Source organism: Caloenas nicobarica, chromosome 6, assembly GCF_036013445.1.
Source record: "Caloenas nicobarica isolate bCalNic1 chromosome 6, bCalNic1.hap1, whole genome shotgun sequence".
In the NCBI taxonomy this organism is placed as follows: Eukaryota; Metazoa; Chordata; class Aves; order Columbiformes; family Columbidae; genus Caloenas; species Caloenas nicobarica.
The window spans coordinates 41723455-41746313 of NC_088250.1; the positions used below are offsets into that span (position 1 = coordinate 41723455).

General features: G+C 47.4%; 1 protein-coding gene across 3 annotated transcripts in view; it reads left to right on the forward strand.

Annotated features, from left to right (window-relative positions):
* Positions 1 to 3838: 3838 nt before the first annotated feature.
* The window catches only part of GPD2 (glycerol-3-phosphate dehydrogenase 2), a 54987-nt gene continuing 35966 nt past the window's right edge, over positions 3839 to 22859 (forward strand). The window contains exons 1-3 of one of the 3 annotated variants that reach the window (XM_065638039.1): positions 3839 to 3975; positions 14553 to 14660; positions 21662 to 21833. In XM_065638039.1, coding sequence (XP_065494111.1) covers positions 14559 to 14660; positions 21662 to 21833 — 274 coding nt within the window. In that variant the 5' untranslated portion in view covers positions 3839 to 3975; positions 14553 to 14558. Of the gene's footprint in view, positions 3976 to 4141; positions 4178 to 14552; positions 14661 to 21661; positions 21834 to 22859 lie in introns of those variants that run through there. The other 2 variants (XM_065638038.1, XM_065638040.1) reach the window with 2 other exon arrangements.

A 22859-nucleotide genomic window follows, 5' to 3' on the forward strand; every position in this document is an offset into this window, starting at 1 on the left:
TTCAACTCTTGTGTGATTATTATTAACCCTTGCTCCTCACAAAGGCGTTTTCCTGAAGACAGATTAGGAGAAAACATATTTGTGAACGTATGAACAGATTTTCTTCTTATGATACATAACTTTGGCATGCAGTCAGGAAACCATGATAATCTTTTTCTTGATCTTCCCTTGCTAATGAAGAGAAGCTGCCTCTGGTGTTAAGGAGAAAAGGTGAACTCTCCCTAAACACAATTTACACCTGCTGAGCACATGATTTCGGGCATCTAGAATTCTTGTCTTGGCAGGTGTCCCAGGGACCAAGCCACACGCACAGAGACTTGGGAGGTAAGATTGTCATCTAGACTTTAAATAAAGAACAGACTCAAGAGGGATGAATTTTGTGGTACTTTAAGGCATCTCATTTTTTTGCTTAACCTTGTAAAAATCTTTCACTATTCAAACGTATGAAGACCAATCTTTACCAACCAGTAACTAAGATAGAATCACGGTTGAAAATTAACTGAGATAAAAAGACAGCTGTAGTTGAAAAGAAGCCTGATGAAGGGAGGAGAGAACAGCCCGTCCCTCGTTTGTCAGTACCTGCACCATGAACGTGTGGGGAACCTCTCCTGGAGAGGGAGATTGCTGGGTAAATGTGATCCTTGTAAAAGTTTTCACCCATTCTTGGATTTCCCCTTCATGAGAAGAGCAGTACAGGTGCTCGCTTGCTACTCCCATTAAGAGTTTGCTGGTTTGGAATAGTTTATGAAACACAGAGGTGCTGGAGTACAGAATATGTTGGCTTGGAAACTGGGTGTAGACATTTTACACTCATACACTGCTGTGTTTTGAATCAACCAAAAATTATCAAAAATTGACACTGACAACGCAGCCATATCTACAGAGACAACAACCTTGGGGGGTGGAAGAACAGATGAGACAGCAACATTTAGTGCCATGTTAATGCACATATATGGGGTGGGTGTTCACCTCCGGAACTTGTGTGTGTTGCATCATGCTGAAATTATTCACCACAAGTTGCATTTACAGCCTTTTGTCATAGGCCAAGTATCATTCTTCCTTTCTCACTCAAAAAAACCCCCAAACCAAACCAAACAACCAAAATCGTACCCGCACCCCCCCCCCCAAAAAAAAAAAAGCAACAATGAATCCACTTTTGGGGGTTTTTCCTTTCATTTTCAGTTCTTTCTGTTCAGCTGAGGTATTCCCATGGACTCTAAACCTGAATACCTCTGGAGGGTACTAATTCCAGCTGCCCCTCAAAATCTGGTTTCCTTCCAAGAGCACTACCGTGTGTGTGGGACGAAAACTGCTTCCAGCATCGGTGCCCTGAATATCACTTACTTTGCAAAACTTGTGAAATCCAACCCTGGCAGTTGTTTACTGACTTTAAATGCCACCTCGAGAGCTGATAGCCATCCATTGCTATTGCGGCTTCCAATTTAGCTCGTCTGGTTATATCTGACCCAAGAGGGAGGGATTATGTTGCTACAGGCTCCTCAGATGGGACCTGCGGTGACATTTAGTGGCTGCGGGGCACCAGAGGTGCCTGCAGGACGTGGTGGGAGGGAGATGTGCCCCATCCTTCATGGCAGCCGCAGGTTGTTTTTCTGTGCCTGACAGCAAACACGTCTCATGCCGCCTGTAAAGCATGTTAGCTAAGCAGTGAGCGTGGAGGAACAGCAATAAAAGCAGTTTCTGGGAGCCAGCCAGGAAGCTCGGTTAGACACAGCCCATCCCCGTGTGCCTGGAAAGCAGGGACGGGGACAGGGCACAGGGTGCAGGGCCCTGCATGTGTGACACCCGCCGACAGAGCGCAGGGGCAAAGACAGACTCACGAGGGGTTTATGGGTGTAAATACTCACCATATCAGCTCGTGTTTTGGTCCAGCATGGAAAAGGAAATCCCAAACACTTGTGGAACCACGACTGCAGTGCACTAAAAATGTATATTTGCAGGGAAAAGCACACCCAAAAGTTCAGCGACAAGTTTTGGAGGAAGATCCTGGCTTATTAGTGATGTGTGTTTGTCCTTCTCACTGCAAAAGAAGCAACAGCCAGGAATCTCCAGATGATTTCCCCCAAAACAGCCACATTTGTCAGCTGTGTCCCCAGGAGCCTGGGAACCAGGACGAGAAACAAAGGACCATCACAGACCACAGCTCTTGGCAGCAGCTCTTCCAAGTCTTGTCATTGGTGTCACAGAACAGAAAGTAGTAAGAAGAATGAGGATATACAAAATGTCTCAGGGTATCACCCAGTCAGCAGCTCACTTATAAGCCATATATGGCAAGTGCTTAGGGAAGTTCAAGATCGGAAATCTGCTGGTTTGGAGAGGTAAAGAATTGGAAAGCTTTCAGTTCAGGAAGCCTTCAATAAACAACCCTGCGTACCATGTGCTGCAGAACTGAAGTGAGATCCACCCTGTCCCAGCACTTGTGCTGTGAGTTTCCTCTCCGTGACAGTGTCACCCTGCGTTGGGCTCCTTTAGCTGTGTCCCAGGGCGGCTGAATCATGGAATCACGGAATATCTCAAGTTGGAAGGGACCCATAAGGATCATCGAGTCCACCTGCCTGCTTCTCACAGGTCTACATAAACTTAACAACGTGACAAAGGCCATGGGCCAGCAGGTGGTTGTGCAGCCTGCCTGTAGCTGGAAAGCCTGGCTCCTGGTCTGAGACCTGGATTAACTGCTGAATTGTGCTGCTGCCAAATCTGGTAGAAACCAGGAGCTCAGTGGGGCTTCATAACAAGTTTCTGTTGAAATAAGAGAGCTGGCAGATGTATCAAGTCATGGAGATGTTGTTTCTCAACCAGCTTCACGCCATACCGGAGCCGACAACTGAAAAAGATGCGAATTTCTATACATCCATTATGCGCTGCGTATTTTTTTTCAAAGGTGGCTCCTCAGATTTAGCATTTTTCTGGTTTGGGATTTCCTCTGTGTCTCATCCAAGTTATGAATATTGCAGCTCTACTACAGATCAAGAGATGTATTGGAAACCTCTTCCATCCACCAGACCGCACTTTAACCCACCAGGCAATGATCTGTGGCAGATAAATGGCCATTAATATAATGCAATCACACAGAATCCCAGCATGTCAGGGACTGGAAGGGACCTCGAGAGCTCATCCAGCCCAATCCCCCGCCGGAGCAGGAACACCCCGATGAGGTTACACAGGAAGGTGTCCAGGCGGGTTGGAACGTCTGCAGAGAAGGAGACTCCACAGCCTCCCTGGGCAGCCTGGGCCAGGCTCTGGCACCCTCACCGGGAAGAAGTTTCTTCTCATATTTAAGTGGAACTGCCTGTGTTCCAGTTTGCACCCATTGCCCCTTGTCCTATCACTGGTTGTCACCCAGAAGAGCCTGGCTCCATCCTCCTGACACTCCCCCTTTATATATTTATAAACATTAATGAGGTGACCCCTCAGTCTCCTCTTCTCCAGCTCCAGAGCCCCAGCTCCTCAGCCTTTCCTCACACGGGAGATGCTCCACTCCCTCCAGCATCTTCGTGGCTGCGCTGGACTCTCTCAACAGTTCCCTGTGTCACCCATTTCCTTGCAAAGAGAAAGCCTCCCCGTGGCCCAGAAGGAGCCGGCTCGGGCTGAGCGGGCCGGAGGAGGGGCCGGGAAGGGCCGCGACGCCCCTAAACAGGGAGCGGGGCGCGGGGGCCGCTGCGCTGAGCGCCGGGCGGAGCAGGCCCGGCGGGGCCTAGCGCGGCGTTCGCTGCCTGAGAACTCGCCCGCCCTTGGGCCCGGCCGCGGCCTGGGGCGGAGGGCAGGGCGGGGAGGCGCCGCCGGCGGTTGAGGCGGAGCGCGGGGGGGGCTGGCGAGCTGCCGGAGGCGAAGCGAGGCGTGCCGTGCCGCGCCGCGGGCAGAGGAGCCGGCCGCCCCGCGCCGCCCGCCGCCTTCTCCTCCAGCCGGCCGGCTGCAGCGCGGAGGGACGCGGCTCGGCGGGCTCCGCAGTGAGTGGCGGTGGGTGCCGGGGGGAAGGGAGGCGGCTGCCGGGGCTTCGCACCTCGGCCCGGCGGGGGGGCGGCCGGGGCCCCGGGCTGCGGGCTGTGCCGGGCAGGCGTGTGGGAGCCGCGGCTGGAAACTCCCAAACCGCCCTCAGCATAAACCTGTAGCAAACGCATCGCTACCGCCCCTCTTCTTCTCCAGACCTCACTTTGGCAAGGTACAGCAGGGGCTTACACCGCCAGCCCCCTCCCCTCTGTTTTACTTAAGCTTTTAGGTGGCAAGAGCGACCGCAGCAATGGAGAGCGTGGCTGGTTGTGGAAGCCAGGTCCCGTTTGTGCGTGCTGGTGTCACCCTGCTCAGGGGCTGAGCTCTCTGAGTTTCCCGATAGCCTGGGACGCGGCGCTGGTGCCTCTCTGTTTATGAACAGCTGTTTGCCCATGTGCAGGGATGTTTATATAATGTGTGCATATGTTTATATAACATGCAGGTATGTTTTTGTAACGTGTACGTATGTTTATATAACATGCATAGGTATATTTTATAACAAACAGGGTTTTGCAGGACTCTTTCGCTAGATTTCTTTCTTGCATAGAGCTGGCAGAATACAGTGTCTCCCGTTATTAAAAAATGTGAATACTGGGCGAGGAATAGTGTGGCTGTAGTTATGCTGAACTTTGGAAAATGGAAACTTGTTTCTCACTTGCATTGAACATACTCCTGGGACCGTTTCTGGGTGAGAGTGTAGCTGTGTAACAAGTCAGTCCTAAACTTTTTTTGTAGTTCTTATTTCTCCTACCCAATAACTTCAGCAAACGTTTGTAAGCCCCTTAACAGGAAAAGATATAAATGCGTGTGTGCGGAGACCCAGAGTTTGAAACAGCCAGGTTTAGTACCTGCTGAACTGGCTCCTCTGTGCGCTGGCAGCAGAGGCGCATCGACAGCGAGCCCCTCTCCGTGCGCTGCCGGGGAGCTCTCCCTGCCCGCTCGGCAGGCGTTGCACGCTCTGCCCCGCTCCCCGCGCCCTCCCGAAGTCTCTGCTGCCCTGAGAGGCCCGTGAGCCGTGCCTGCCGCGGCTGTGCGGAGCTCCGTGCAGGGGCAGGGGCGCTGGGCGCTCGCAGGGACGCGGCGCCAGGCTCACGCCGTTGCCAGCTCCGTGCGGGGCAGCTCTGGTGGCAAGGACAGCCTTCTTTTGAGGACATGGAGCGCTGAAGACATGTGAATCTGTTACCGCTACGGGCTCTTGCGTTTGCGTTCTGGTGGTTCTGGGGCAGTGGCTAGACTTCCCTCTGTGTCCTAGTTTCTTTCTCTGTGTTTGCAGCCTGCTCTGTCCTGAGCTCTCTTTGAACCGTGACAGCTCTGCTACGATGGGGTTTCCACCTGAGAGTTTACCTGTGTGAGAGCTTTGCTCAGGTGTCATTACACTGACGTTGGCCTGAAGACTCTGCAGCCTCTTTGCAAGTTCATCTTCTGACCATGGAGCAGAAGCAAGCTTGCAGATGTAGCCGTTAGGAGCGTGGTGTATTTTTAATTGAAGTTAGTCAGACCTTTCCTTTTCCCTACTTATTCATAGGTACGGTTCCTCAGAAATGTTTAGTGATGAGCAGTGACTGACGATTAGCTAGTAAAGACTCCATCTGATATTTCAAGATCTTTAAGGGCTGATAGCTAAGGCAAAATCCAGTACTGGCTCTTCTATAACAGCAATAAGTAGAATAATATTAATGTTAGCCATTTACCAGTTTTATTTAGTCTAACTTTGGATGAAAGTTTTGAATAGACATGCATATGCATGAAAAATTTTACACACACCTTATAGCTAATTTATAATGTTATTTGGTCGTGTATATACAGATATACACTTTGTTTTGCTTAATTATGTGTGTGCGCAAATATGCATGCGCAGAAGCACAGTAATAATAACTTTGTGAGCCAGGCCCTTATTATGTAGTGTAATATTTTCTCTAGAGATCCATTTCTACCTGGTAATCTGTCACTAATAGAAGTTTGAGAAGCTGGATGGATGTGGTATGTTCAAAGGCCATTAATGCAAACTAGCTTTCCAAATGAAAGCTCACACAGGTTCCTTTCTGCCACCTGCTTTGTCTTTGCACAATCTCTGCAAGCTTTAGGAAATATTTAGAAGAAATGTGCTTTTTCCACAGTCAGTTTGCAGTTGTTACTTTCTACTTTCCCACGTAAATATCTTGGAGGTGAGCTCGGGGTGTGTGGGACAGGGCGCTCTGCCTGTACCCGGGACCGACCACAGAGAAGCTGAGTGCTGGGTAAAAAGGGAAATCAATGTGAAACAAAAAAATTAGAGGCGGGGGGTGGAAAAAAAAAAATCTGAAGCAGATCAGGCAAAAGTGGGACGATGGCGGTTTAAAGAGGGAAGTCCCCGTGTGTGCTGCTGCTTCTTCCTGGTGCTGCGGGCGCAGACCTGGAGCTGCCAGCAGTGGATGATGTGGAGCAGAGACCATGGGGCTGCGTCCTCAGCACCGGCCCTGCGGCTCCGCTGCAGCCCTCACACAGCTCTTGCTGGTGTGGATGGAGCCCATTTCTTCCAAAAAGCATCATTTTAGAGAGCAATTTTTATTGTTATTACGTTAAACTCATGGGTTTTGCTTTTAGAAACATTCCATATCCCTAAATAGCTTTCTATGAGCCGGGTTCCTGAGCAGACGTGTCTGTCTCAAAGGGGTTGTTACACCCGAAAATGCTGCTGGAGCCCAGGTTGTCATTTCTCTGCTGGCTGGGTACAAAGTCTTGGACTTGGCCTTTGTTTTGCATAGCAAAGTGTTTCTCAGACTAAGCGTTGATTGTGCTTTCAAAATGATACTGAATGCATGCACCTCCTCTGGAATGAGATTGCATGTGCAATCAGGTCTCAGTCTTTATGCCAGTGTATAAAACTAGGCTGCTTCCTTGACACGCCTAAGTAATCACCTGGTTTGTAGGTATTTTTAAGCAGGTGCCTGTTTGCCTGTGCAGGTCTATGTCCAGTCTTGTAATAAGCAAAGCACCTTGGTTTTTAATCCTCTTTCCTCTAGTGTGTGACTAAGGGGCAGAAGAAAACCATGGATATAGTTCGGTATTAGGATCGAGCTGAATCGATGGACTGTCTAATCAAATATCTGCATTAGCTGTGAGGGGAATGAAGAAAATCAGGAAAAAAGGGTGAACAGCTATAAATTTACCATATCTAACCAGAACATCTCTCTCTAATTACACTAATTGGTTTACAGTATTTGCAAGTTTGTATTGTGTGTGTGGCGGGTTTTATGGCAGATATTAACCCCCACTAATATAGAAAGCGAGAATGACTATTTGAACTACTTAAGCTAAAGACAACGTTGGCACGAGAACAAAAAAGTGTGGCAATCGCCCTGCATTAGGCAATAATCAGACTGGAGACTTGGTTTCCCACTCCTTGGTTGGCAGATTTTGAAGTAATCTTTCAATAGGACAGGAGGGAATTAAAATAAATTTATGATAAAACTTGATAAGTATATTATGGTGTTTGTATGGTGGGAAAGCTCAGAACACTTGTGACCTCAGTGTTCGTTGTGTTCCTTTTAGTTCTCTGGGTTACAGCTGTCACTGTCTGTAAGTATTGCCTCATTCTCAGAAACATATTGCTTTCTCCAGCAAAATTCTTACTATCTGAAATCCCAAGAAAGATTTAAAAATCAGCCTTTTCCCCTTGTTATCTGTAAGATTTTTTTTTATATATATATATTTTTTTTTTTTTTTTTTTTGAGGAGAGCGATGAAACAGAAGAAAAAAGTGGTTAGGTTAAAAATACAAATAGTGGAAAGAGAAACCGAAAAAGTTTGTTCCCTACAGGATACAGCTTAAAGCAGTTGGGATATCATCATGTAATGCTGGGTGGGAAGACTTTCCTTTATTTTTGTGCATCACAAGTGCTGCAACTACTTTTGGGCGCGATAGCCGAGCAAGTTGCCGGTACTGGAGCGTGGGAAGGATTTTCCCCATATGGCAACTGCTGCTCTGGTTCCACTGATCGGTGCAGGGTGCCCTGCGGGGTTCGGGGTTTGAAGTTCTGCGTACAGGAACTGACACATTTGTGATGTGGTCCGTGGCTTAAAGGGACTTGTAACCCACTGAGCTGTCTGGACATTGTGGATTATGTTTCTGTGCTTGGTCGGTGAGGTAGTCCTTGGCTAATTACTTTAATTAAAAAGTGCTGGAACTTGTGTTTAAGAACCCAAAGTAACCATTGGAGGTTTTAGGAGAGGATCCGGAGGATTTTGTTCCCACTGGAACTCTCTCTCGGTGTGTGGCTCCATTAGATACGGCTTACAGTCCTTACGCGTGGAAGTCACAAGGTGTGAGTCAGTGGCCAGACTTTGGCTGGCGAGGCGGGTAACAAGCTCGGGTTGCCCGTCCACGTGTCCTGCTTGGTTCCTGTTTGCCGTCGTTGCTGGTCAGGTAGCAGTTAGCACAGGGCAGCCCAGGAGATGAGACCCGCCAGCTGGGGATGGGGGTGCTCGGCGGCTGCCGGGGGTGCGCCTCCCGTTTGGGTTGGTTTCAGCTTTAATCACTTGCTTCTGAGATGCTTCCTTTGGTGAGTGTGGTCTGACATCCTATGGAACTTAGTGTTAACCACTTCAGTCCTTTTTAAGAGCAAAGGAGAGATGTAGATGATCTAGCTAAGGAGGGCGCTAGTAGGATTATTTTCCAATTACGTCACCTTTTTCTTGTTCTTTGGCCACTTCCTGCACTGACACACCCATGAACTGCCGGTGTCGCTCTCAGGGTGGTACAGCTTCAACCGCTGAAGTTACCTGCAGGAAGAATCCTAATTGTGGCCTGTCCTGCCGCTGTTCTGTGCACCACACTGGTCACCTTTCAAGTAGTCCTGCAGGAAGGATCAAGAGCCAGATTCAGAATGAGAGGGAGCTGAGGACAGTGACTTCAGCTCTTCAGAGGCGGTGCAAGACTCGGCTCAGCCTGGCCTGGGGCTCTCGTCACCCAAACCTTACCTGAGAAGCTTTTGGAAGGAATAAGGCAGATTGAATTAGACAACGCTGCTGTGCCAATGGCAAGTTATGCAAACTAGTGGTGATGATTATAAGTTTTCTATTTTTAAGCCTTCTATTGAGTGACTCACTTTATTAGATGTGTTTGTTTAAAATGGAATGTGAAGCACCCAGATTCCATGGTAATGGCCTCATAAAGCACTCAGATATACAACACAACAGATTGGATTTCTTCTCTTAATTTAACAGGTTTTGCGTCTCATACGCCATGTCTGATGGCAGCATACAGGGCGTCACACGCTCCTATTGCGAAGCTCCACAGTTTGTATCCATCTGTCTCTTCACTTTTGCTAAAGTAGTCATCTTCCTTTGATCTCTAACTCACGATTCTGCGGCTGAATTTCCCACCGTTCCCCTTCCTTCATTCCTCTCATTCTTTCCCCCAACTTTGGCCATGAGCTGCTTAGATCCAGCCCGATAGTTTAATAAGTAGAAAGCCCTGAGTGCAGCGATGCTGGCAGTTCAGTGCTCCTTTGGCAGCCTCCTGGCCCTGGGCAGGTGCCCGTGTGCTCTGGGCTGTGCAGAGTTGCACAACTCCAAATAAGACCCAGCCGACAGTCTTGCTGGGCTGGGCCTTACGGGTAATGAGGAGGGCAAGTCGCTCCTCAGGTCTGTGTCAGGCTGATCAGAGCTGGAGGGTGGCAGATATTTGTCGTATCTGCTGAAGGCGGGTGTTGAAACTCCTCCTTTACAAAACAGGACGTGAGTTGCGCGTTGTATGCTTTTTGGTTTTTAAACGTGGGGCTGAAAGTGGTGCGGGAGAATCCAGGCTTTGCGGAGTGTGTTACTGGCGAAGCGGAGCCTGTGCCCGTGGCGCGGGAGGGCCAGGCTCTGTCACCGGTGGGGCGCAGCCGGGATGTCCCCGGCAGGACCGCTGTCCCCTGCCGGGCTCTGGGCTGAGCTCCTTGGGGCAGCGGCCGCTGCTTTATCACAGTCAGCGTGACCCCGAATTGTGGTTACAAAATGCGCTGCTGGAGGGAGCAGTTCCTCCTGTGACCACAGTTCGTAGTAACTTCTTTAACTTTTGGAAACTGAAAGCATGAACGTTTGTGTAGTTTCCATTTCATGTAACTTGTGCCTCTTTTTTTTTTTTTTCCCCCCTCTCCTTTGTGCTTCCTTTCAATTTTAAAGCCTATTTCTTCTTATCAGGAGTCCTTTGATAGCTGGAAGTTTGAGGTGCCGTCCCTGTGAGTGTTGAGCAGCGCTCGGCGGGCTGGCTGGGCGCTGGCCGGTGGTTACCGCGCTGGGGAGCGATCACGCCGTGCACGGCACCCCCTGCTCACGCTGCTGCTGCTGCTGCCCCGCGTGTCCACAGCCTGCCGGGGACATCAGCCCACCCTCCAGTCCATGGGCTGGGTCCAAAGGCTGCCGTTTATCACCTGTATTGAAGCTAAGGGTAAGATTTAACACGCGGATCTAGTGTGTCAGGCGGCACTTACAGCATTAAAGCACTACACGCTGTTTGAGCCGTTTTTAAAGGTGACTCAGAATATTTGTGTTATGGAAAGGTGACTTGTTTCTGACTGCATCACTTCTCACGCTGTTTGCTATTATAGTTTTCATTAAAATAAAATTTAGTTTCCATCACAAGCTATTGATCTTGGCTTGGAAGAGAGTCAAGGTTTATTACCTGCTTGCAGAAGATGAGAGGTTTTTAAGTATGAGCTCCTTCCCTATGTATATAGCACTCTGTGTACAGCCTTGGTCATGACTGTGTGGGCTGTATTCTTTCCCCTTTCATCTTCTGTGCCCTGGTTTATCCTGCTTGGTGCTCACAGCAGCCTTTAGCACCCGTTCTGGGACAGAACTTGAGGAAAAACCCCACAAGTGTACATTTGGAGAGCTGCAGTTTCTCTTTGGCTGTGTGTACGCTGGGGCGGTCCTGAAGCCGTCCTGCCGGGGGACGCCTCGTTGTGTCCATTTCCCACACGCGCTGCGGTTCCTTTTGGAGAGAAGCCGGAGCGTTTTGGGCAGGGAGGAGTTGCCATGTGCTCTGGCGGGGGTCGGGCAGAGCCTCGCAGGACACCCAGCAGCCTGGCACCTATATATTACATATTGTGACCCTGCTGGCTGGGTGTCTGGGGCTCTGCTGCAGTGCCTGTAATGCCCCGAGCTCAGCTCAGCCTCATCCAAATCCATCTGCTCATACCTCGCCAACACGGGCTCCTAGGGTGAAATTGAGATGTTCAGGGTGTGAAAGCGCTGTCTGTAGATTTGAATGCCTGTCGAGCTTTGCACCGGAGTGGCTTACGTTAAGCCGTACTTTCCTTTCTGTCCCTGAATAAGCTTCTCTTACCGATGGTGAGCAAGATTTATGTGGCAATTTGTGCAGCTGGTCTCCTGGGAGCGTTCCTTTCTCTGGAGAATCACATAAATGTGGCTCCCAGCCCCGAGCAGAGCTAATGCTGCCCGTACCCGCTGTCAGTGGCTGGGGATAGAAACCCCCCCAGTACAGAGGGGCCTGCTGCTTTCTGTGTGTTCTGTGTTATCTTGCATAATGAAAGCGGCAGAGTTGTTCTCTGAGGCATCTCTAATTTCCCTTAGTGCAGTTCGCACAGCTGTGTCCTCTGAGCCTGGCGTACAGTCCGGCTGCTGGCGATCCCCAGCTTGTTCCCCGTGTCCCTGCTCGTGGCTGGGGGTTGGACCAGATCATTTCTGAAGGTCTCTTCCAACCCAGGCTATTCCATGGTTTGATGTGTGCCAGCACCGGCCCATGGTGCTGGCTGCGTTCTGTAGGGTAAAATGTGTCGCTGGTAGAAATCTGGAGGTGGAAAAGGTTGATATGCCAAAAGACTGCAGTATTATAGATGCTATCATAAAGATTTTGTATCTCATCCCAAATTTTCAAGCAAACAATACTGAGTTGAGCTTTCATTTATTCACTTAACTTCTGAAGGCTGACTGTCCTTTGTTTATACATATGAAGGAATATTTATTGCACGCAATTGCCTGTGGAGTTGGTTGCATTCCTAATAAAGATTTGGTATAGGAAACTGTTAAATAAAAGCTGTTTGCTTGTCTCTGTAGCATTGTGTTAGAGCTGGTGACAGGTGCTTCAAAGCTTTCTGGGTCAAAGTAAGCACGATGGGGACATGGGGATGCTTGTTGCTTTTGTTGTTTGTTTGTTTAAAGCAGTTCTCATATCTGGGAGGACTAGAGTTTATCCTCGCTAATGAATGAGATCCTATGGCATCTGTACTGAAGTGTTGCCTGTCAGCCCATGTGTTAAAAACAAAAATAAATTCCTTCCAAAGCTGTCTGGAAAACCACATGTTTAACGTACTGGAGCGCGTTGGCCTGCGCCTGCCGTCCATCGGCAGCTGCTGGGCTGTGCCTCTGTGTTTGTTCAAAGTTAATGAACTTCTGAAGAGTTTAGTTGAACTGGGGTGAGAGGGGGTTTGTGCTTCAGCTATCACTGTTTCGTACTGAACTTGGCAAAACATCGAACGGATACGCTTCCATTTGTTTTCCTGAAAGCCGGTATCTCTGCAGGCGCGTAATACGGTTTGTTGGAAGATGCTAATTTGTTCTTTTTAAACTCCCTTGGATTCTACAGCATATTGTGTTCCCAGAACAGGCACTTGCAAGGGTTTTATACTCCTTTGCTGATGCGTCAGGTGTGTGAAAGTCTGCCACGCTTTGCAGGCTGAACGATGAGTTGTTTTTCTAGCGACTTCGAGAAACCTTCTGGTCGGAGTGTGTAGTACAGAGTGCTGGGATGACGTCTGTGTTCACCATCACCGTGTGCTTTGTGTGGCTATCGGCAGTACGTGAACTGCTGCTGATTGTCTTAGTTACTTTATTTTGCAGGAGACGACCTGTGCTGATGGCAGCGCAAGTTTGCCAGCCGCACGTTTTGATTCTTGTGCAGTGCTGAATTTCATGTTGTGTTATGACTTAGTGAGTATCTGTAGGCATTATCAGGTGTGTCGAAGTGATATTATAGAAGGTCGTTTTAACAGATTTGAAGTGATAGGGTTTAGCTGGTGGTTAGTTTTTACCTTTTAATTTTGGGGGGATGGATAAACCTGCAGAATGGTGTCTGGTTCTGAGGCACTCTGCTCTGGTGATAGGATGTTTCTCCCTGTCATGGTCTAAGGGAAAGATGAAGTTGGTATTTTTTGAGACTGAAGTATGAAGTAAGTGGAAAATGTGATACTCTACATACGTATCGAGAAAGGTTGTTATGGTGGGAGTCTTCAAGAGCATATGTGCTGCTCTGCAGAAAAACTTGTGGGAAGCTGCAAGTCTTGGCCTTCTGTACAGTAATCACTTACATATAATACATACAGCATCTGTGCATCAAATGTTTGTGTACAATAATGGTGTGTGGAATTTCCCCCCGTACTGAATGTGCTGCAAGGGAATGAAGTTGAGATCTATACCGTCTTAAAAATGAAGTTTTCTTGTTTGGCTCGTGTCTTAAACATGTTTGGTGTATTTTTTTAAAAAAAGAACAGTTATGCAAACTAGAAGAACTAATAGATGAATCCCCCTGCCCAGCCCCTGGATGGGGAGCTCCGGTGGGCCTGGCTCCCACCGCCTTCCAAGTCCGCTGTCGTTCCAGCGTTGGCACAGGGCTGTACACGCCGTCTGCTGCTGCTTTAACCTTAACGGTGCCAAATCTCTTGTATGGAGCCTGCTGGGGGGTCTGGGGCTGGGAGGAGGACGTGTCCATCCCCGGGGGCTCGAGCGCTCCGGGAGCCCCTCGGCCGTGGTGGGTGTTGTTTCTAACGCGACACGAGCTCCGTGGTCCTGCGAGGATGGATGAGGTGGTGCCTGCTTAAGATTCAGGTCAGTTCCATGCAAATCTTTCATTCAGTGTGCGAACACTGGGTCTTTGAAGGATTCGCCTGACCCACATAGGGCTGGTTGTAAGCCCTCTGTAGCCAGATGACAAGGTTCTGCGCTAATTGCGAGACACTTAATCTTGTCTGCTGTCTCTGCTGCTGCTCCTCGCTGCAGGACCTGACTCGCGGTGCGTTGCTTCCCCACCGATCCTGGGTAGGACAAGCTGTGCACAGGGAATGCCGGCACCAGAATTCCTGCCTGGGAAGCAGGACGAAGTGCTTTCAGGCAGCTGTGGCTGTAGAAGTGGTTTGACGGGGCAGGAGGGCAGGTGAAGGTGATCTTGTCAAGCAGATGAGCTGTTCTCTTGTGCCAGGGGTTTGGTGGCCAGCTGGCTGTGACAGGGTGTTCTTATTCTGCTTTTGCCACAGAACTGTAAGCTCTAATCACATGTACGAGTACTTAGAGTTTAAACGGGGGCCATGCGTACATCTACTTGTATGTCTAAACACTCTCTTGTCATTCAGCTTTCACAGCAAATACCAGAGCACTCTGGCCTGCCTCTGTCTAGACTTTGTTTAGAAATTAGTAATACTGCAATCAAAATCGCTAATTAGTATATTGCCACCCTAAGTTTCAACTTGTCACAACATTGTCATTAGTTTCTGCAAATGGTCTGTTCTGTGTAGCCTAGATTCTAACATGGAAAAACTGCCTATTAATTTTTATCTTCTTTTCTTACAGTAAAAAATGGCATTTCAGAAGGCAGTGAAAGGAACCGCTCTCATTGGAGGAGGTGCCATAGCAACAATTTTTGGCCTCTCTCAATTTTCTCAGTATAGAAACAAACACGTAAGTATTAATTATGATTTCTGATAAAGTATGAAACTTAAAATCTGTTTGAGCGTATGTTAGGCTTGTACGAATAGTGTTGTTAGGAAAGGAATGCCAAGAGCCTCTCAGCTTGATTTGGTAGGTGCTAATCTGGAGGATGGCATTAAACGATGTTTCTCTATTGTAGGTCTTTAAACAGTGGGGAAGTGGGATTCTTATAAATCACTTTTCACGTTTAAAAAATGACCTTTGTGTAGGACTAGGGATTTTACTCAGTTGCAGGAGGAGTGGAAAGTACTGATTTGAAATATAAGCACTAAATAGAGAGCATTTTCAAACTTAGAAGCTGGAAGTGAAACCAGTAGCACTACCTCTGAGAATCTCAGCTTCAGAACCCGGACACACGGACAGAACAAACCCCCAGCAGTGAGTGGTGACGTTGGGCACTTGCAGTTCAAGTGAAGCAGGAGTGCAGAAAGAGGTGCGGCAGATTCTGGTGTCAGTTTGTGCGTTGATTCTTGCTGCTGTAGGAAATGGGTTTCGCTGGCAGGTCTGCTCCTCGCCGTGCTCTTTAACTCGCTTCTCGATGCAGGAGCCAAGGAGGAATCAGTGAAAGGAACAGGCGTTGTGGGCTGGTGTTCGGCAGAGCTGGTGTGGCTCAACAGCTACTGTTTGTCTTAAAGCAAATAACTGCCCACCGTTGCAATGCAGTAATGCTGTGCTTTAGAGTTTTATCAAATCACTCTGTCTGGGTTCAGTGTACAAGGGAACGCGTCTCCTGATCTTGTGTTCAATGTGGGCTGTGAGGCTGGCGCCTCACGTTCGGCCGAGAACGTTTGCAATCAGTGTTCTCTACAACGGCTGAGGTAGGAGCAGAGCTGTGGCCTGATCTGCTCTAGTCTGGGTCTGGAAAAAGCTCCAGCCCAAGGAGCCCCCTCCCCTTGCCCTGAGATGGTATCGGGGTGAGCGGGTGCTCGTTCTGCCTTTTCACCTTGGAAATGTAACCAGCCGGCTCTTTAGCCAGGCAAGCTGTTACTCGGAACTGCTTCGGTTACCACACGTTTACTATAAGATGCCATTCGCATTGGGCGAACTGAAGATGGGAACAGAGGTGGATCTTAGTGGTCTAGTTGAAGGTAAAGCCGTGGGTGGTGGGAGAGAGTCTTCACCAAGCTCCACGAAGGTGTGTATTACGTCTGAACAAATGATAACCTGAATCTTCTGGCCGTTTCTACGGGCAGGAGGAGCAGCAGCAAATGGGGTGAGTCATTTCTGGGCAACCTAGCTGGAGAGTGGAGAAACCAGGATCCTTATGGCTTTGGATACTCTTGCAGAAAATAAAGCCTAGCATTTAAAGTGAGCTCCCCATTGGGCTGCGTGTCTTGCACCTAGCTGATAATACTGTTTCTAAATCTCTCTGGAGTCTTTATCGTAGGGTTTTTACAATCTGGCTTCATTACTGTCAGAAATGGCAGCTTCAAACTTTAGGACTGTTAAAGATGTGAAGGAGTTGGAGGGGAAGAGTGACCTGTCTAGCTCACTTGTTGTATGTGCAGTATTCCAGAATTCAGGGACTTCCCGTTTTTCTGGGAATGGGTGGCTGTTGGATGGCCATTATGAATTTCCAGAGACAGATTAAAACCCAGAGTTTTACAGATGATCATGGTGTCAGAATTAGATAACCGCTTGTCCCCTGATTTGTAAACCTGTTGTGTAGGATCGGTCTACAAAGGATCTGAAATTTCCAGCATATGTCTCAGCAAATGGATCTGTCAAGTGAACAGCAGGTTGTTTTCATGTTGTACTAACTTGCGCGTTTCCTACGTGATGTCCCTTAAAGCTGCTGCCTTAAACACCTAATATAGGGCAGCAGGTGGAACATAACGGGAGGGATTGACACAAAGGAGGACAGTCCATTTGTCGTGTTGACACATCTAAGCTGTGGGCATGTCCCCCAGCCCAAGTGTCCTCTTTTTAATAATGCCTGCCAATCAAATGTACGCCAGGGCAAAGAGCTTGTCTTCCTTTGCCAGGGAAGAATATTGCCCCAAGATGTGCACTAATTGGCTACACACTGTAGGAAATCTGTTATTGCAAGAGCAGAATCCCTCACATAATAAGACAGAAATAAAATGCTCGGTTTTTCCCCGTGTTTGTATTGCTTCACTCAGGGACTGTCTGTGCCGACCTGGAACGGAGGCACCAGGTACAGAATGAGAGCTCAGCTGCCAGTAACCCTGGACACGCAGTCCGGTGATCTGTCTGTCTGTGTGTGCCCTGCTCACTCAGCGGGTGTTCGATGTTTCTGTGAAACTGGGCTGTCCCGGGGAGTTCCAAGGTGCTGAGGTTCTGGCCCTTGAGAACGGGCGGAGGTCATTTGGATTTGTTAGTTGAGCACACCACTCAGTGGCTTGCCTGCAAAAAGGGGTGAGTATTGGCAATTTCTGACGGTGAAATTTAAATTGTCCTGGCTGGATGTGAGAGTCAGAGCCTGACCAGAGAGACACCGTTAGCATGGTTAACTTTGACTGGCTGTGAACAGCTGCAAAGTGCTTACACCTTGGAAATAAAAAACTCCGTTGGTTCACATCTGTCCTGGGTTTTAAGATTTTTATCCCAACTTATTTTTCTACACACACATACTGACATTTTGGAGTGCATTTCTGCAACAGCAGCTGAGGCAATATAACCTGAGAATACCTATGTGTGGCATACGCAGGCATTCAACAGTTTAGTGTGTTGCCCGTGTTGTGTTTTTGACAACACACAGTTCCCGCTGAGCACAGGGAGGGTGGGAACACGTGTTGATGTGGCAGAACTCTTGTTGAGTTTAACTCATAAGCTGATAAATGAATATTACATTTCTGTTTGTTTTATAGCAACCCGATCACTGGGATATTTACCGAATAAATAAGATGGAACAGCTTAATGCTATGTGTAAGGGAATGAGTAGATATAACACTAATTCAAGCAAAACCTCCTTCGGTAAACACACAGGAGTGGTTCCTTCATCCAGCTGTTTCCCTTAAGGGAGCTGGTCCAGCTTCTGTGCAGCCTCCCTAACTTAGGCTGTGGAGGGCAAATGTGTAATTCTGACAAGGAGGCTGTTGGTTAGGTTAAAAAGAAAACCCCTTTTCCAGAGGAAAGGGGGACTCTTCATAGCAGGTGGTGCAGGGGTCTGAAGAAACTGGTCCCTCCCAAACTGTTTTGGGTCAAAGCAAAAGGGTACATAGACTCCCAGGTTATTTTTGGTGCTTCCACTGTAAATGAATTTCATCTCAAACAATACAGGAACTCTCAAATCCATGTGTGCTATGCTGACTACCACTCACAAGCTCCTGAAAAGAAGAATTGCATCCAAGATGAAGCTGAACTCCTCTGAGACATAAAATGCACAGGCTATGTACATCATTGATTGATTTGGCCTCAGATATCCAGATACCGGAATAGCAAAGGTGATACAGCCAGCTGTGTCACCAGAGCTTGTAACGCTGATGGGGACAGAGAAATGGAAATACTCGTTTCTCTTGCTTCTCATAGATGCTGGCTGAACTGCTGCACTCTTATTTTTTGCGCCTTCATTTTAATGCCTGGAGCCAAGTGCACTAGTGCTAGATGTGGAGTGGGTGTTCTGGGATGTGCCAAGTTTGAACTGGAGGCCACTGGTGGCTCCCCTGCCTCCCCCTGCAGTCATTAAAGGAGAAAGCACCGCTTGGTTTTGCAGTTGTAGGGGATGCTGACTGTTCCTAACTAAGCCCACCAGGCAACCCTTCTCTCTTCTTGGTGTGTAAGTACATTGTTGGTCAGTAGGAGTTGATCATCAGGTAAATCCAATACAGTGTGATGATATGATAATGCATCAGGGCCTGCTTTGGGGTCTTTTTTTTTTAAATGAATAAGGATGATGAAGTTGATGCTGCAAACCGACCTGGAGATTTACATTAGCAAATGAACAAGAATGCTTGCTTATGGATTACTAGATCACTGTATAACTTCATGATTGAATTCAAACTGCCAAACTAAATTTCTTCTTGCTAAGAGCGTAATCAAAACCATTCAAGGAACTCTTGCCTGAGAAATTGTAGATATAAACAGCAATTGCTTATTTCAGTAAACATACTTGTTCACTGCCAAACTAATCACCTTATTGCAGATGGAATCCCTGTATGCAGCTTTTCTTCACTCCTGCATTTAATTGACAGCAAGATGAATCATATCTATATCGGTTCCCAGTGCGCTAATCATTTTGCTTATGTTCCAGTGCTAATCGTGGGGCTCTCGCCGTACCAGGGCATCTGCTTGGGCTCTGGTCTGGGTTCTGCTATGGGCCATTTGCAATGACTAATGTGTTAAAAAACACAAAACATGGTCAAAAACCAAATGATACTGGTACTGCTCAAACTCTGGATTTTGGTTTTCTTGTATTCTCTTGTATTCCTGAAGTTGTCCACTTTGAAAATAGTCCCTTGTTTTGCTGAAGAAGGCATGCCTGGCAACGTGGTGCAAAATTCATCTTGAGATGGGGATTTTTCACTTTTCTAAATTTTAAGAAGGTTGAGCATATGTAGCTGAACTTGACCAACCAAAACACGTGCAAGACTAAGCCAGAGGTGTTCTCAGTCTTCACAATTTCCTTCTTGTCACTTGTCTCCAAGTCCCAGGGTGATATTTAGGGGAGCGAGGAAATGGGCACCAGCTCTCTGTGCTCCTGGCAGTGATACAGCACCAAAAAGCGTGTTTAGTGCAGCAGCTTACCCGGGAAACCCACAGCTGTGTAGGATGCCAGGCTGTAACTTGTTCCCTTATTGACTGGATTGTAACACAACGTGCAATTGAAGTGGTTGCTGCTATCCTAAGGAATTCGCATGAGCTACTTGTATTATAGTCAATGTAATCCATGATTGCAGGATGAACTTGATGATTAATTATCTTTTGAATATGTACTTCCTTTAGACATGGCTGCTGGTTATTAGATTTTATTTTCAGTTTTATGGTAGTGATAGGAACATTGAGAAATAATGCATTTCAATCGCAGTACTGCTGAAGAACGAGCAAATAATTTTGAACAGAAATATTTAGGTTGTATGCACCATATAACCTGAGCTCGGGCTTCTTGCGCTGTTAATTTACAGCGGAGGTGTTGCAAGAATCGCGTTCACCTTGAGCTCCCACGTCTGCTCGGAGCTCTGTGACAACAGAAGAGTCACCGGCCCCTGCGAACGTGAACAGGGGGTGACAAGCGACGGGGTTACCCTGGGTCAGTCCGCTGCTGGGATATGTCAGGTGGATGTTCCCCCGGTGTAAGGGCTGGGGAAAGCTGCTGGAGCTCCCGAGGGCTGGTGGTGGCTTATATCAGCAGAGGGGTTTGATAAGGGCAGTGACAGAGGAGCCATGTCTGGGAAACCCAGCGTACGGGCTGAGTGGCGATAAAACAGCGGGGCAGGGTAAACAGCGTGTGATGGAGCGTTTGCAGCATTGACCGCCACTGCCAGCTGCTCTGTGGCAACTGGAATTCACGGCTCGCGGTGTAGCAAGCAGTGAAGCCATATGAATAACTGAACAACTTGCCTAATTCGGTTAATTCAAGGAATGCTTGGGAATAAAAACTTAAATGAGAGAGTTTCCTTGCACATTGTGAGCAGTGGATGGAAAGAGACAAGACAAATAGCTTGTTTTAGATGATGGTAAGAAAGCAGTATTTTGTTTTGTCACTTGAATTTGTATTAGTTTGCTCTTTCCCGTCTAGGAGACCTGGACACAAGCTGTTTTACATCAGTTAAGTCTGTCTTCTGGACTAAGGCTGGATCGTGCTCAGAGCTTAGACTATAGGGTTTAAAGAGGATTTTCTTGTGTTGAAAGCGTTTATAATTCTCAGGAAACTCTGAAAATGTTAATTCTTACTACTTTGTTTATCTTGACCCATTCCAAACTGGCCAGTTATTAGGCAATTAATAGCTCTTCTGTCCTGCTCTGGGCAGTGTGGGCGTTTATTTGTTTGGATGTATTTCAAAGCAGCAGTGGTTAAACCCGCTCTGGGTGCGAGTGGTTGCTCCATGGTGGGAAAGATGGGTCCTTCAGGTATTAAAAAATAGCGTTGGGAGAAATTCCCCGCCTGGTTTTGTGCAGAATGAGGGACAATGGCGAAGGAGGAAAACCTGGGAGGAAAAGAGCTGGAACAAAAAGCAAAGCTGGAGCTGAAGGCGCAGAGAAAGCAAGCATGGCTTCTGTGGTCCTGCACCCTGTTTAACCAGGTTTAACTGTCTGAATAACTACATCTGCCTGCAGCCCATTGTACAGAAAATTAGTGTGAGTATGTGAACATACAGTGATGGTGCTCATAACGTAGACTGAGAGATCCTCAGAGCCACTCCGGTAAAACCCGAAGTTGTCTGGAAACTGCCACGTCCTTACGTTCTGTCACTTTAAAGAAAAGTTGTATTTTAACATGCTGTGGGATATAAATGGCTTTGCTAAGATGATTTTCAAAAAGGACATGGAAATAGCATTTCTCTGCTGTTTTAATGTACTATATTTGACAGTAAACCACATAGTTTCATAAACCTGATCAAATTTGAGCTTAGATTAATGCCACTGTACAAGTAATCAATTTTAAAATATAAAATGTGCGTTCATCTTTAAGTCCTGTGCTTTGATGGATTTTTTGGTAGCGAGCTGAGAGCCTGACCATGTGTCTGTTCATTAAAGTACATCCCGGGCACCCTGTAACATTCGACGTAGCAGAATGCTGTTCCTAGAAATAATTAATATAGGTAGTAGCACTTGAGTACAGCATGATATTGAAGAAGGCAAGATAAAGTAAATGTGTGCTAACCCTTTATGGTTTTAGTGCTGTTTGTTGCTCCATAATGTTTCAGTACAATGTTATTGTTAAATATAGGTAAAGTGACGGGGAATATTTGCGTTTACCTTTATGGCTGTAGAAGATGCTGTGATTTAGCTGTGTGTATGTGTACACAGTAAATACAGATCCTAATATATTTTGGTTTTAACCTTTGTAGGGTGCCTTTGTGCATGTTCAGGCTGCAGAAGCTGTGACCGTTCCAATAAAGAACCATCTCCCCACCAGAGAAGAGCAAATCTTGGCGCTGCAGACCACGGATGAGTTTGATGTGCTGGTGATCGGCGGGGGAGCCACGGGCTGTGGCTGTGCTTTAGATGCCGTCACTAGAGGTGAGGCTGGAAAACTCCGTTGCACTCCTCTTCTTGGATTACACAGTTCATAAGGAATTTATCAGACTGGCTTTCCAAAAGTACTTGAAGATAGAGAAGGTGTACTCTGAATGCCTGGTTATAAAACTTCTGTTCTCAGAAGCTAAAATGAACTTGAAGAAAAAATGTCACTGCAGTGGGTGGTGTCAGCAGTTTCTGTTGTCTGGGTGCTGGTGTGCAGCTGCCTAACGAACTTTGGTGCTGGATGCTCTTGGGTGGATTCTCGTTCTGTTCCTCCCTATTTAATGGCTTCATCTGTAGCATTACTAACATTTCACTTGTGTGTGCAGGAGAATATCTGCTGCAAAGACAAGGACTTTTAGCAGCTGTTTTGAAAGGGCCCAGCATGGATTGTGGATGGGCCCAGTGGGTCTCCAGCCGTGAAAAACTCTGCTGGGGGTGAAAAGGCAGGACCTGATGTGTGCTCTGTGTCCTCCACCGCACACAGGAGCTTTGGAACTGGGCAGCAGGTTCCGATCAAACCTGGCGGCTCTCAAAGAGAATAAGTCATTTCATAAGTTTAATGAAAACAGATCTTCAGATACAGAGATGAGAATGCGTGGGTGCTGCGTCTGTGGGCAAGGCTGTAGCATTAACTCCTGGTCTATTAAATCACTGTATTCCCCCAGAAGACAATAGTTTTATCCCAAAAGATTTGTGAGAAAAGCTTGTCTTGGAATACATTTGCTCAGTTGGTTTTGGTACAATCAGCCAATGAGAGAGAGAACCAGCTTCCCTTAGTTTCTGTGTTTGTACACCTTGGTTCTGGTTTGGGAACTAAAATGGAAAAAAAAAAAGTGTAAAACATAAGAGAGAGAGCAATAAAATTCTTCAGGTTCCGTAACCTGTAGATTTGCCTCAGAAATGAGAGGTGAAGCCTGACTCCAGGAGTGTTTTGGAGCTCGATTTGGAAAACGCTTGTCTAGAAGGTGTGATAATTTTGAAATGGATAAAGCAGCAGCGTCTGCACCATTGGTAGATACACAC